Here is a 15872-nt window from a genome sequence, read left to right on the forward strand (position 1 = left end):
GCCATTCAGATTTGGAAATTAGCTGATGGGTTTAATTTCTGAAACTTATCTAACAACTCTAATTAATTTCCACAAAAGGCTTGCAGTGAATCAAGGACGCCCCACTATATGTCATTTCTCAAAGCAATAGATTCCACCCTCACCAACACTAGCCACAGCCCATCAAAATCTTTCCTTAAAGAACTGTGAAGATAGAGAAGCTTTTGTTGATTAATTAGATGAGTAACCCAGTCCATCACAGAAGAAGCCTCTCCACCACTGAGCACATCTACAAGTAGTACTCCCATAAGAAAGCAGCACCCACCATCAAGGACACCCCTCCCCACCCCACCCCATTACCCAGGCTATGCTCTCCTCTCACTGCTGTCATTGGGAGGGAAGTACACTAGCCACCAGGTTCAGGAACAAGTTATTACCCTGCAACCATCAGGCTCCTGAACCCGAGTGGATAACTTCACTCACTTCACCACAATCTATGGACAATCAAGCTTTCAACAATCAATTCATGCTTTCAACATTTACTATTTGTTCTTATTTTTGTAATTACAGTTTTTCTTCTTATGAACATTGGTTGTTTCTCTGTCTTTGTAACTTTCATTGATTCTATCGTGTTTCTTTGTATTGTGAAAGCTGCAAGAAAATGAATCTTAGGGCAGTATATAGTGACATATATGTTCTTAGATAAATATAGTTTCAAATTTTTTGAAATAGTGTGGCATGACTGTAGGTATGCTGGCAATTAGTTGTTCCCAGTCCATTCTTGAGTAAGTTGACTTCAATCATGATCTAGTTAGAAAAGTGCCATTTTTTTTTCTTTAGCGGGGTAGTATCAAACATGAAAATTTGTCTTCCGTGAGAAAATAGTAATTCAGAATGAGCATCATCACAGCCCAGTGAACGGTTTTGAAGTCGAGCGATACCCACTGCACTAAATAGTGTGTATTGTTTGGGGCACAGGGTAGGAATGAGAGGGTAAAGAACCTAAAATAGAACAAAAAAAATGAAGGTTAATAGATAGGAAGGAGATTGTTATCAAAACAGTTGGATATCAGTCATTGCTGAGAATATGAAGTGCAGCATGTCCTGTACTTAAGACTGAAATGGTACTTTCTTACAGTGTTACGCAGGGCATGGAGCTGCCTTCAATAGGAGGAAACCATTCCCATCATGGCAATGCAAGAAGGTCACTGTCAGATGGAGCTATAAATTGAGATTTTACATAAACTGTCAAGAGTTGCAAAGAAAATGAGTGGCAGAACACAATGTGTGCAGATGTTCTAGATTGTACGAGGAAATGTTTTCTGAGACACAAATTTAACAGACCCAAAAATAGGCCATCCCTTTTGCAAGAGCAGAAGGACTAATAATAGTTAATATTTAATCTTGTACAGCCTCTTGGTGCTTACATCTCTTCCACCAGGAAAACCTATAAGCCCAGTGTATGCAATTCTCTGAAGAGGTCAGAGATGACTTCCTTCTATACACTCTTTTTTAAATTTAGGGTAGCAATGGGGACAAATGTTCTTAAGACCAAGTTATATTTCCAACTTTTCACAATTCTACAAGTTAGTATGTCTAATGAATTTGCAGATGGCAGTTGCTGGAAACAAAATATTGATTCAATGGATTAATGAAAAACAGAATTGAGCATATTTAAATATTTCACATAATTTGTTTTAATCGCTTGTGGAATCAAGTCAAAATGTTTAAATAGTAGAGGGATGCAGCCAAGGCAAGAATTCCCAACCTTTTTTTATGCCATGGACCCCTACCATTAACCGAGGAGTCCGTGAGCCCGAGGTTGGGAACCCATGATCTAAGTTGAGAAGGAGCAAGTTCAAAGGATATGTGTGGGACAAGATTTTTTTTTACACCGAGTGGCAGGTGCTTGGAATGTGCAGCCAGGAGTGGTTGTGGCAAATACAGTAAAGGCAGTTAAGGAGCTCTTAGATGGGCACACGAGTGTGAAGCAATTGGAGTGATATAAACATTATGTGGGCCAAAAAAAAACTTAATTAGGAATTTAATTACTTGCTTAATTAGTATTAGGAACTAAGGGTATCAGTACAAAACACCTCCTAATGCAGGAGAGAAATGTTCAAGTTAGCTGACAATGAAGACGCTTGTCCCAGCTATAGTAGTGAGCTACATCTTTAAACAAGGCTAACCTTCAGGGAGGATTTATTTGCATTTACTCTCACACTGAGTATGCTTTCCCAGTAAAGGCAAATCTCACCTATTAATTTCAGAAGTACTTATGGTCCCACCTCAACACCTTGTTTCTCCAATATCCTCAACATCAATTCTGCTAGGATAATATAAAATGCTCTTGTACTGTCAGTAACTATTTCAAAATATACCATACTCCGTGTTCTGGCCAATAATCACTACAAAACAACACCAAATTATGATCGTTGTTCTATTACTGTGTATGGTTTTGCCATTTGGAAATTGGTGGCTTTAATCATCTAGGACATGCCTACTTCTCGTTTCTACCAACAGGGAGGTGGTACAGGAGCCTAAAAAGAGACACCCAACATTTTAGGAATTGATCCTACCCCTCCACCATCAGATTTCTAAATGGTCCATCAATCCATGAATACTACCTTGCTATTTTGCTAACTTTTTGCCTACTTATTTTCTTATCACAACTTAGTCTTTTAAAACTCTTGCACAGTATTGGTGCTGCAAAACAATGATTTTCATGACATGTCAGTGATAACATACACAGTTCCTGTGCATACACAGTGATAATACACTAAGGACATCTTGATGTCAGGAAGACTGCAGTACAGATGTAAGGATTTCTTTTTGAAGCTGAGATGTACAGATTAAGATTGTCATAGTTCAAATCCCATTGACTGATTACAACTGAGACAGAAGCAAAAGACAGCGACCTTCTGGACCTGGGAGGAGTAACTTATAGTACTCGTTTTAAAATCTCCATCCAGCAACCCATATGGAGATGCTTGAGATCTATTCCTACAGATGTGTGTGCAAACTCCGACAGCACAGGACCAGGATTGGCCATGATGCAACCTCCAATGGAAGGGTCATTGAATTCACTGGCAAACTTCATTCACTGCTGATGGCTCCTTGAGGCGAGTGACTGGAAAGTCAACTAGTGTCCTGAGAACTGTGCTAAAGGGGGAAAAAAAGTCTGGGAAGAAAATGGGAGGTAATCCAGTGTCAGAAAGAACAAAAATATTCCTTAAGACAAGGATTTATAAAACAATGGTAATCACACTCAACATCAATGAGGGACAGCACAGTAGCGTACAGGCTAGCTTAATGCTGTTACAGCATCAGCAATGTGGGTTTAACTTAACTGCTGTCTGCAAGGAATATATATGTCCTCATGACTGTGTGGGTTCCCTCCTGATGCTATGGTTTCCTCCCACATTCCAAAGAGGTACATGTTAGCAGCATCTATGGAAAGGAGTAAGCACACCCAGAAAATGTGGGAGGAGCTCAGCAGCACACACACAAAATCCGGAGGGACTCTCCATAGATGCTGCTTAACCTCCAGTATTGTGTGTGTGTTACTCAGGATTTCCAGCATCTGCAGAAGGTCTCACGTTTATGCTAAAATTAATTGTGTTATTACATTAAAATTAATAATTAAATTATTGTGCAGGTTAATTTGTCACATGCGTAATTGGGCAGCATAAACTCATCGGGCTAGAAGTTGATGTTACCGTGCTGTATCTCTAAATAAAATAAAATCAGCAAACCAAGGAAATGATTGTGGACTTCCAGAAGGGGAAAGGTTGGGAGAATGCACACCAGTCCTCTTTGAGGGGTGAGCAGCAGAAAGGGTGAGCTGCTTCTAGTTCCTGTGCATAAACATCTCAGAGGATCTATTCTGGGCCCAACATATTGATGCAACCACAAAGAAGGAACGCCAGTGGATCTACTTCTTTAAGAGTTTGAGAGACTACATGTCACAAAGAATCTTACAAATTTATATAGATGTACACTGGAGAGCATCACAGCCTCCATTGGAGAGGCTCCAATGCACAGGATCTTAACAGACTGCAAATGTTGTAAACTCAGCCAGCTCCATCACTGGCACAACTCTTATCAGAATGGAAGACATCCTTCAAGAAGTTAGCATCTATCACTAAGGACCCTCACCATCGAGGACACATACAATTCTCATTACTATCATTGAGGTGGTGGTACAGGATCCTGAACAGCCACGTTCAGTGATTCAGAAACAGCTTCTTCTCCTTCATCATCAGATTTATGAACAGACAATGAACATTACTTTATTATTCCTTCATTTTGCACTCTTTTGTAATTTATGGTAATTTAACGGCTTTGAACTGTACTGCTACCGCAAAACAAATTCCACTTCATTTTAGGCCAGTGATAGTAAACCTAATTCAAGTTATCAACGGAACTGGAGAGTTGTAGATAAAGCAGGACCGTTGGTACATCAGTGGCATCGTACCTATTCTTGTTTCACAAACTAAACAGTAACACATTCTGGTTATCAAGCCTCAAGAAAAGCAAGTTTGAAAGAGATTTTAAGAAATCTTGACAGAGTTAAAATGTTGCTTCTGGCTCAGCAGTTTGAGGAAGACCTTACAGGAAAAAGGAATAATAACAGCAAGTTTAGATAGCGATCACTGACTGAAACTTTCATCGGATGGCTGTGCCTTGCCACAAGTGATAAAAAGCCTGATTGAGTTCCTGCAAAGTGGAAGATTTTCATGGGAATAAAATAACTTACAATGACTGAACAACTTGGCAGGAGGCTGCATCTGGGCTGTAGATAGAGCAAGATTGCAATAAATCTTCTAATGACAATTTATGGGCAGCAATCCTGAATTTTAGCCAGGATTTTAACTCTTATTATACCAGACAAGTTAAAATTATTCTCATGTACTCGACTGCAATACTTAAATTTGAGTCCAATCAAACTCTTGCTGATAGAATTTTGTTACATTTTGTGTTTTAACCTTTTTTGCTAAAATACATTCTAAATCCATACTCATGATGACAATTTTTACATTACTGGGTTCTTACAATTATCAAATACTTTTTGAAATTAAGTCAGTTATAACTTTATTCCTCTCAAAGCTTCTAAGGTCAAAGTAAGGGTTCAACCAAAGCAAATACAGTCAATTCCAGTTAATTGGGACACATCAGACCTGTACATTTTTGCCCAATTAAGCAACTGCCCCAATTAGCCAAAGTTTCATGGAAATCGTTAAAAAGGTATTAAAAAAAAGACAAACTACCATTTAACTGAATAACGAATTATGTATTTAAATGAAATACGGATCAAATTAGAACACTACCAATACTATAAAACTGTGCATTCGTTCATACTTATCGATGGAGGAACTCATCCCGTGTATGCTGCCATGTTCTTTGGATGGACTGTAAATGAACAAAATCAGTACAGACACCTAGTGCAGACAATGGACTGCCTTCATGCAAGAGTTACTCTGCTTTCAGTGGCAACACAGTATGTCCACAACCGACTAGCCCTAATCCATATGTTTTTAGAATGAGGGAGGAAGCAGAGCACCCACAGGAAACCCATGGGATCATGGGAAGAACACACAAATTCCTTATAGATAGTGGTGAGAATTGAACCCCGTATGCTGGCGTGACAATAGCTTTACACAAACTGCTAAGCTGCTGTATCACCCATTCAGAACAGTCCAAAGATTTTGTAACACCAAAGGTATGCTTGTTATATAAATGTTTAGCACACCTACATCACATTTTGCCATTCAATATTTTATGAGTACAATTTGTCAAGGGGCTATCAGCCCCATACAAACATTTCTTTGGTATTCAGGCATGGCCTGCTCACCTTTAGATGGTGCCTTCTCGAAAGTGTTCTTGTTTATGTATTTCAATTGAAAGGCTGCACCCTTAACAATTTACACGGTGTTAAAGTGCTCATAATCATTTCTAGTTACTTAATCAGCATGGGGATCTCATTGAAACCTACTGAATGCTGAAGGGACTAGATAGAGTGGATATGGAGAGGATGTTTCCTATGGCACAGCCTCAAAATTGACGAGCGACCCTTTAGAACTGAGGTAATGAGGACATTTTTTAGCCAGACAGTAGCAAATCTGTGAAATGTTCTTCCACAGACTACGATGGAGGCCAAGACCATGTGCACATTTAAGGTGGAAATTGATGGTTTCCTGATCGGTTAGGACATCAAAGGATATGGCAAGAAGGCAAGGGTATGGGGTTGAATGGGATCTGGGATAAGCCATGATGGAATGGCAGAGCAGTCTCAATGGGCTGAATGGCCTAATTCTGCTCCTATATCTTATGGTCTTATGGTGATGATGTTGATGAAGTTCTTTTGTTCGACTTACTTTTCCATCTCTTTGTCCTTGAGTTGTGGCTTCCAATGCTGATATTCCATGAAAATAAGAAGGAACACCAGACAAAATATGAAGAGGACACCAGCAAATGTCACTTTCTGCCTGGTTGTAGTGTTTTTCGGAGACACGCTGAAGTGCCACGATGCTGGAAGCAAACAGGAGACACAAACTCTGAAGGAAAATTAAAAAGCAATGTTTGAATTATTTTTAATCCTCGCCACATTACAATGTCAAATAAAGATGTATATATTGTCTTTCACATTCATATATTATTGTTATATAGGAAACTCAGAACATTATTTTTGAGCAACAGACTCCCAACTTGCACTATTGAAATTAACAACTTGATCAGGACTTTTAACTGTTGTTGAGAAATAAATGATCAGAAGACAGAAAACTTCCCATTTTTCATTAGATGCTAATTCACTTCTACTAATTTTTATTTCTCACCAAAGACTGGCACAGTAGGTAGCATTTAGTGCAATGGGTCCAATTCCTGCCAGTGCCTGTAAGGAATATGCATACTTTCTCTGTAACCACATGGGTTTCCTCTGGGTGCTCTAGTTTCCTCCCACATTCCAAAGACATACAGTTTAGTGGGCTAATTGATCACATCGGAGTAATTGGGCGGCACGGGCCCATTGGGCCGGAAAGGTCTTTTACCGCTGTAGCTGCAAATTAAAAAAAAATTAAAATATGCAAACATACAACAGTAAAGCATCCATGATGTTGTGCTGAACTAATTAAACAAGTAATTAATGCCTAAACTAGACCCTTCTACCTGTTTAAGTCCATTACCCTCTATTCTTTTCATATTTAGTGCCTAAGAGCCTCTTAAATGTCTCTATTGTCTTTAACTCCAATACCATCCCTGACAACACAGTCCGGACACCCATCATTCTGTGTAAAATAAAAACTTGCCCCACTTATCTCCTTTGAATTTACCCCATCTCAGAAACACAAGAGATCCTGCAGATACCGGAAATCCAGAGCAACACACACACAAAATGCCGGAGGAACTCAGCAATGAGGCAACATCTATGAAAATGAATACATTGCCAGTGAGAATCCAAAACTTCAACTGTTCATTCATTTTCATAGATGCTGGCTGATCTGCTGAGTTCCTCCAGCATTTTCTGTGTTAACCCCTCGCAATTTAAATGTTTTCCTTTTAGTATTAGACAATTCAATCCTGGGAAAATATACCACCTAAAACACTTCACTGCAAGCTGTGCACCATTTCTGAAGGACTGCAGGCAAGTGCTTGCTAACTGATCAGGGTTGAATCCATCCCCAAAACACCCAAATTCCCTTTATTATTAAGGAATGTGGGAATAAGAACATTCCAGAGTTACACAGAGTTTATGTTAATTGTATGCATCAAATTATCTTGCAAAAAAAGGATTTAGGAAAATATTTGTCACATGTAATTGAACCTGACAGTGAAATATGTTGACTGTATTAGATAAATCAGTGAGGATTGTGCTGAGCAGCCTACAAGTGTTGCCAACATCTCATGCCCACAACTCACTAACTCTAGACACGTCTTTGGAATGTGGGAGGAAGCTGGAGCACCTGGAGGAAACCCACACAGCTACAGACAGAATATTTATTCAGCGACAGGAATTGAACCCTGATCTTGCAGTTGGTGTTGTAAACCATTGCGCTAACTGCTACACTATCAAAGACAGCAACAAAGTCTCATTCAAACATATTTCTACACTCTACAGTGAGATCTGTTAACTTATAATCTCATCAGGACATTATTGCATAATTAATCCCATGAGGAGGAACTGCTGCGTGTTTGTTTTTGCAGAATCATGGCTCCAGGACAACAATCGTGCACCACCAATTTACATTACTCAGGGACTTGTGCTAATATTATTTTGTGACTATATATGCTGGATTGTATCTATATGTGTTGTGTGCGACTATATGCATTGTGTTTTGCACCTTGGCTCCAGAGATTTGGGCTCCATGTTTTGCTTAGCTGTATTCATGTGTGGTTGAATGACAATAAACTTGAAATAAAACCAATCCCATCTCATTGGTCCCACCATCCCCGTCATGCTCTCTTCTTACTGCTGCCATCAGGAAGATCAAGAGCCTCAGAACTCACACTACCAGGCCCAGGCACAATTATTAACTCCTCAAACATAGGCTCTTGAACCAGTGGGGATAATTTCATCCAACATCACTTGCCCCATCACTGAACTGTTCCCATAACCTCTGGATTCACATTCAAGGATTCTTCACCCTATGTTCCCAATATTTATTGTTTATTTGCTTTTTATTTTTCTTTTATATTTGCTGTTTGTTTTCTTCTGCACATTGTTTGTTTGTCTGATGGGTGAGGTCTTTCATTGATTCTATTATGGTTCTTGGAATTAGCGAGTATGCCCACAAGGAAATGAATCTCACGGTTGAATATGATGACATTATGCAGCACATACTTAGATAATAAATTTACTTTCAACTTTGATGCTTGGAAGAGAGTATACACGTATTGGTATAAAGTGCCAGAGTGAACTTCCACCCCCTCCCCCCACCCACCGTCTTCTGCAAGAGAAGAATGTTGCTGAGGAGAAATGAGGATTAATTACCTCTGTACTGTCATTTAATATTTTAGGCCTGTGAGCTGATGGAAGATCACAAACTTGAAATAACTGATTTGCTCTTTCATCAGATACCACCTGAACTGACAACAATTATAAATGCTTTCTGATCTACTTTATAAAATACTGTCCAGTCTTCTGTGAATTAGACACATGAAAGAGCAAAGCTGCAAAGCTCTCAGCACTTGTACAACTACACGGGGAGGTTCTAATGCCCAAAGCTGACCAAATGCAGACACCTGAATAAACAGTAGCTCCTAGTGAGAAACTTCCGGCTGCTAACAGTTCATTAGAAGGGGAAAAGTGATACAAAATGTTGCACTTCCAGAAAGACAACAGGTTTCTGAGGAAAAATGCCACAGCACGCCAGCACAGCCAATAGATCTACTGCTTCACAATTCCAGTGGCACACATTTAATCCTGACCTCTGTGTGGAGTTCGCATGTTGATGATATGGCTTTCTACCAGATGACTTGCTACCAAGTCATACAGCTTGGTGAGTTAATTGGCCATAATCAATTATTACTAATGTGTAGAGTAGTGGTTGATGTAGAACCTCAGGATGGGGGGGGGGGGTTGATGATAATGTAGGAAGAATTCAAATACGATTAATGTAATTAGGCGCCAGGTCCCAAAGGCATGTTTCTTTAATCAATGCCTATGATTTGCTTCTCATTTAGTCTTACAAAAAAAACTTGATGCTAAAGATTAACTGTATTTGGCACACACGTGGGCATACATCAAAACACACAGTAAACTGTGTCACTTCTGTCAAATCAAATCAGTGAGGATTGTTCTGTGATCAGCCGACAAGTGTTGCCGGGCTTCCTGCACCAACAGATCATGCTCATGACTTACTACCGTAATGTACATCATTGGAATGTGTGAGGAAATTGGAGCGTCCAGGGGAAACCCATGTGCTCACGAAGAAAAGGTACAAAGCTACGGAAATTGAACCCCAGTCAGTAATTACTGGCACTGTAAAGCAATCGTGCTAACTGCTACACTACCATACAAGCAATGGAATTGTATTAGTTTGATTTTTTTTCATTTTCATTAGTACTATCAATTAGCATCTTGATGTAGAATTACAAGAGACTGATCTCGGTTATCTGTGCCTCTGATGACCACAAAGCAGGCGTTAGAGCAGTGCTAAACTTTGCTCAAAATGCTGCTTAGGTGTGCTGTGACACATATCACAGAAATACAATCCAAAGGTTATCAATGCCAAAAAGTTAATTTTAATCCTTCTTGGAATCTTGCCACTGAATGGGAATGCCACCGTCATATAGGTGGCCAAATCAAAATTACCCTTTGAAGAGGTTTAGAAAGAAAGGAGGGGAGAGAAATTACCAGAATTTAGAAGTACTAGCACACAGAAAAGTTTCGAGCCGTTTCTGAGTAACATTTTGTAAATTTAACTCTCTATATTACTTCACGGCATACAATTTTTGTTAGTGTGATTGCGTCTGCCAGAAACATGCAAGGAGAGCCCACGTTGTAGAGCAAGTTCTCAATGGTAGCAGAACAAGCAGATACGTCCAAATTCCTACCCTAATAGGATGCAGGGCTGTAAGCCCCAAAAGCATGTGAAACTCAGATCACTTTCAAAACCTTGGACATTTTGAAAGTTATAAAACGATGTAATAAGTAGTTTAATGACATTGATAAAATTTACTGGATGCATTAGGATCCTGCAGAGGAATACAAGCTATTTAAAGCAGTCAGCAAGCTAGACCAATAGGTGACTGAAACTGGCATGTTACACCGTTGTACACTGCAGTAGCTAGTTGTTCTGCTGCTTTGTCACTACATTCGTGAAAACGTAAAACCAACGATTCATTTCTAAAACACAAGATATCTTTTTTGTGTAAGTGCCCACAAGAAAATGAATTTCAAAGTAGTACATGGTAATATTTGTACTTTGATAACAAATTTACTTTGACTTTTCAACTTTACTAATTTCTGTTCAAGACATTTCATCACACCTGTACATTCCCTCTTCTCCACAAGACATAATTGGCATGCAACTAGATCACTGAAAACTTGTGATCAAGTGAGGCCCTGATTATTTACAGGCACTGAAAATTAAAGAACTTTGTTCTTTCAAGTTGTGAGAGTTCCAATTCCAGAACAGCCAAAGTTCAAGTGATGTCACGTTAAGTGAAAATATCAAATGATACATCGATCTTCAGTCGTCAAACTTAGTTTGTCTCACAATCAATAAAAACTACAGCTCAGAAAGATTTACTGGGCTACTGAAGAGCTACATTACTTACCTAGCCATATGGTAAAGGCACAGCTGGTAGAGAGGAAAGACCCTGACCACGTGGCTTCTGTACTAGGCTCCTGGTGAGTGAACGTCACATCTTGAGTTGGCAGGTACACATTGCTGATAGCACAAATCAGACCTGCCTCTTTTTTTATATCCGCAGCCCATAGGTTAACTGATTAGAGGAAAACACATTGAGAGAGAAAAGGTTGAAGTAAAGCAAAAAATTAACCACAGAACACACTGAATCTACAGCAACTCATACTGATCCGATTGAAGTGGTGCATGATTTTTCCATATTTTTTCCTTCCCTCCCAATACCTTTCGCAGGCTAGTGATGTGCTGCTAAATTACTGACAAAAACAAATCACCATTTCCCATTACCTTATTCAGAATGCTTCATTCCCTGTAGGAATACCTCACATTTTACAACCTATACAGCCTTTGGCATGGAAGTTTATTAATACCCTTTTCCTCTTTTTATGGCCTTTAAGTGTTTGCGTGTGCATTTTATGACCGATGTGGAAATTTATGAATGAAATCCTTTCATTTTAGAGCACCCAGCATAAGTCATAAATGCTGGTCATGACACGCATTAACTCCAGCCTCCCAAACAACCTCAGCCCACTGCAATTCACCTACTACTTAAAAATAGGTCAATGGCAGACACAATCTCCCTGGCCCTATACTCATCTCCGGACCATGTGAATAGTAAAAACTTCCATGTCAGACTTTTGTTTGACTGTTCAACTATAATTCCAAGTAAACTTATCACCAAACTCTGAGAACTGGGAGTCCCCACCTCCCTCTGGATCTTCAACTTCCTAACCGACAAACTGCAGTCTGTAAGGATAGGTAGCAACACTTCCACAACAATCGCTTTAAACACTGGTGCTCCACAAAGTTACGTTCTGTGCCCTCTACACTCATGACCATAGGTCCGTATATACAGTGGCATGCAAAAGCTTGGGCGCCCCGGTCAAAATTTCTGTTACTGTGAATAGCTAAGCGAGTAAGAGATGAACTGATTTCCAAAAGGCATAAAGTTAAAGATGACACATTTCTTTAATATTTTAAGCAAGAAAACTTTTTTATTTCTATCTTTTACAGTTTCAAAATAACAAAAAAAGGAAAAGGGCCCGAAGCAAAAGTTTGGGCACCCTGCATGGCAGTACTTAGTAACACCCCCTTTGGCAAGTATCACAGCCTGTAAACACTTAGCTATTCACAGTAACAGAAATTTTGACCAGGAGCGTCCAAACTTTTGCATGGCACTGTACCACCACAGTGGGCCAAATCTCACACAAGTCAGGAGTACAGGAAAGAGAGAGAGCACTTAGTAACATGGCATCATGACAACATAAAAGTCATTGACTTCAGAAAGTGGGGCAGTGCACAGGTTGCTGTCCTCATCAACAGTGCTGAGGCTGAGAGGGTGGAGAGCCTTAAGTTTGCATATGTGAACATCACAAAACAGCTTGTGCTAGTCCAACCACATAGATGCCACGGGCAAGAAAGCGCAGTAACTATTTCCAGGAGGGTAAAGACATTTGGCATGTCCCTGTCAGCCCTTGCCATTTTTTAAAATCGATGGGCCATAGAAAGCACCCAACCTAGATGCATAATGGATTGGTATGGCAACTGCTCAGTCTGCGGTCACAAGAAACTGCAGAGGGTTGTGAACACAGCTCGCGACATTGTGGAATCTAGCCGCTTTCTTCACTTTATCAATAGAAATACAAGGGATCACCTTGCCACCAACCCCTACTCAACAGACTAGATTGAAACCTGCTTTCCTTGAGATGAGTTAAGACATTCAAGCTAAGTCTGTTTCTTTAACCAGGTTGCAAAAACAATGGCAGGGCTCAGAAAATCATCCTAAGCCTTTGGAATTGATGTTCAGTGTATCATACTATCATCACCACAGGCTTACAGACTCTAAACATAAAAGAAAGGCCAGTATACACACACTGCATAATCAATACACTATACTACACAAGCAGGTTTTGAGCCACAGTTTGACAACACTATCACATCAGTCTTTGAACACTACAACAGTGCTCTCTCAAATGGGAGAATGGGTTAGGTACCATGGAGGTTGCACACAAGCAGGAATAAACCTGTAAAAAGTCTGGCAAGTTTACGAAATAAGGCTGATAGCATTCAAAATTATTTCCACATGACTGTATCAGGAGCAGTTTTTGGATGAGGTGAAGATCGTAAAACAGAGGCTATTAGGGATTAGGCCATTCAGCCCACTGAGTCTGCTCCGCCATTCCATCATGGCCGATTTGTTATCTCTCTGAACGCCATTCTCCTGCCTTCTTCCCGTAACCTTTGACATTACTAACTGGGAATCTATCAACAACCGCTTTAAGTATACCCAATGACCTGGCCTCACCACTAACTGGCAATAATTCCACAGATTCATCACGTTCTGGCTAAAAAAAAAATCCTCATCTCTGTTCTTAAAGGGCTGTGCCCTCCAATCCTGGACTCTCCCATGATTGGAAACATCCTCTCCACATCCACTCTACCTAGGCCTCTGACAGGTTCAGTAGGTTTCAATGAGATTCCAGCAACCACCACCACCACCCTCCCGCCCATTCTCCTAAACTTCAGTGATTACAGGGCCAGAGCCATGAAATGCCCACCAAACCCATCCTGACCCTTCTCCTGAATTTCTTCCTGATCACCAACCATGCCCCTAACCCCTCTCCCCAACTGTCTACTTTCTCCTAGGCTAACCTCTTCATTACTCCAACCCTGCCCCTGATCCTTTACCTAAACCTGACCCCCAAACTCATGCTGTCCAACTTAACCTCTTCAAGACTCCCCTTCTTACCTAACGCTCTCATCCAATCTCTGTCTCCCCCCTCCCCTTCTTGACCTCCCAAAACTGGCCCTAGCCTTCCATAACCCCGTTGCCAGCACCCTGAACCCTATCCTATCTCCACATCCTTAACCTCCTCCTGACTTCAAACCCTGCCCCTTTACCCTGTATCTCTCCCCCTCCTTAACCTCTTCCTGACCTCCCAAACCTGTCCTTGATCCTCAAACTTCAGCCTGACTTCACCCTCTCTCTCATTCCCAAAACCCAAACCCTGACTTCACCCTCTCTCATTCCAAACCCTAACCCCTTCCTGACTTCACCCTCTCATTCCCCCAAACCCTAATTCCCGACTTTACCTTCTCTCTCTCACATTCCAAGCCTTAACCTCTCCGAATTCTCCCTCTCCCCGACCCTGAATTCTCCCTCTCTCCTGTTCCCCCCAATCCTGACTTCAACCTCTCTCCCGTTCCACCAGACCCTGAATTCTCCCTCTCTCCCATTGCCCCAGACCCTGACTTCACCTTCTCCCGTTCCCCCAGATCCTGCCCACCCTCTCTCCCGTTCCCCCAGACCCTGCCCACCCTCTCTCCCGTTCCCCCAGACCCTGCCCACCCTCTCTCCCGTTCCCCCAGACCCTGCCCACCCTCTCTCCCGTTCCCCCAGACCCTGCCCACCCTCTCTCCCGTTCCCCCAGACCCTGTCCACCCTCTCTCTCGTTCCCCCAAAGCCTATCCACCCTCTCTCTCGTTCCCCCAAAGCCTATCCACCCTCTCTCTCATTCCCCTAAAGCCTGACCCCACTCAGGCTCCGCTTCCGTCCCGGCCTCTCCCCTCCCTACCTCGGGCCCGACCCCTGACAGGTAACAGCGCTGCACTTGAACTTCCCCGTCCCACGCCGCCAGAACCACATCCACCCTACGGCAGCCACGTAACCAGGGTGACAGCTCAATCTGTTGCCATAAAATGTCGCAAACTCCCTAGCTGATCTTTCCGGCAGCGGTTGCTCTGGGCAACAGCTGAGGAAAACCCCATGAGCAGAGTGGCGGTGACAGGCTCCAATCAAACACTTTATCTTTAGTTTAACTGCATCATTTCACGTACTCGGGCTTGGAATTGTTTATTTCTGATAGATTTGCATGCGCGGCGGGGAAACTGCGCACTTCATAAAATTGGAACAATTGACTTAATCTTTTTTTTGAATAATAACTCCTGCAGTTATCAAACAAAATCTGAAGTCAAACTACATCAGGTGAAAAATGTTTCCTTAAAGAGATTGTTAACCAGTTGCTTGACGGACCTCAATCCGCTGTCAAATTGACAGACGTGAAAAGGAAAACATTGACAGAGATCGCTCAAAACCTTTGGACTTCAAATGAGTAACGTTGAAGAAACTTAGATGACAAATTGACTAACTTTGTCATGGTCAACAGCAATGTCATTGGGAAATAAATATTATCAGATGGGAGTCATACAGAAAGGTCGATAAAAAATTAGCAAAATCGTTATGAGGAACATCTGCACATCAAATGGGAATGAAGACATAACCAAAGACCTTAAGCAGCAACGTCTTAAATGTGTTGCAGAGCTGAGTGGGTGGAAGGTCACAGCAAGAACTTTATGTATCTTGGATGACAGACCTTACAAACTAATTTTCTGGTCAAAAAGTACAGCAAAAGTCTTAGGCTTAGGCACATGTTTTTAAAAAACCTGCTAAGTGAAGATGTTTTTAAAAATAATGAAATGAAAGGTTTCTAAATATCAAAAAAGTACTTCAAAGAGCAGTAAACA

At 41.1% G+C, this 15872-nt stretch overlaps 1 protein-coding gene across 5 annotated transcripts in view; it reads right to left on the bottom strand.

Moving 5' to 3' along the window:
* LOC134358801 (ectonucleoside triphosphate diphosphohydrolase 4-like) overlaps positions 1-15008 on the bottom strand; it is a 99119-nt gene extending 84111 nt beyond the window's left edge. For 2 of the 5 annotated variants that reach the window (XM_063071301.1, XM_063071300.1), the window contains exons 1-4: positions 14924-15008; positions 11260-11427; positions 6357-6536; positions 5341-5391 (exon numbers count right to left, since the gene is read on the bottom strand). In XM_063071301.1, coding sequence (XP_062927371.1) covers positions 5341-5391; positions 6357-6536; positions 11260-11267 — 239 coding nt within the window. In that variant the 5' untranslated portion in view covers positions 11268-11427; positions 14924-15008. The remainder of the gene's footprint in view (positions 1-5340; positions 5392-6356; positions 6537-11259; positions 11428-14923) is intronic. The other 3 variants (XM_063071303.1, XM_063071302.1, XM_063071304.1) reach the window with 3 other exon arrangements.
* Between the last annotated feature and the right edge of the window lie 864 nt (positions 15009-15872).

The sequence above is a fragment of the Mobula hypostoma genome, chromosome 19 (genome assembly GCF_963921235.1).
Source record: "Mobula hypostoma chromosome 19, sMobHyp1.1, whole genome shotgun sequence".
Classification (NCBI taxonomy): Eukaryota; Metazoa; Chordata; class Chondrichthyes; order Myliobatiformes; family Myliobatidae; genus Mobula; species Mobula hypostoma.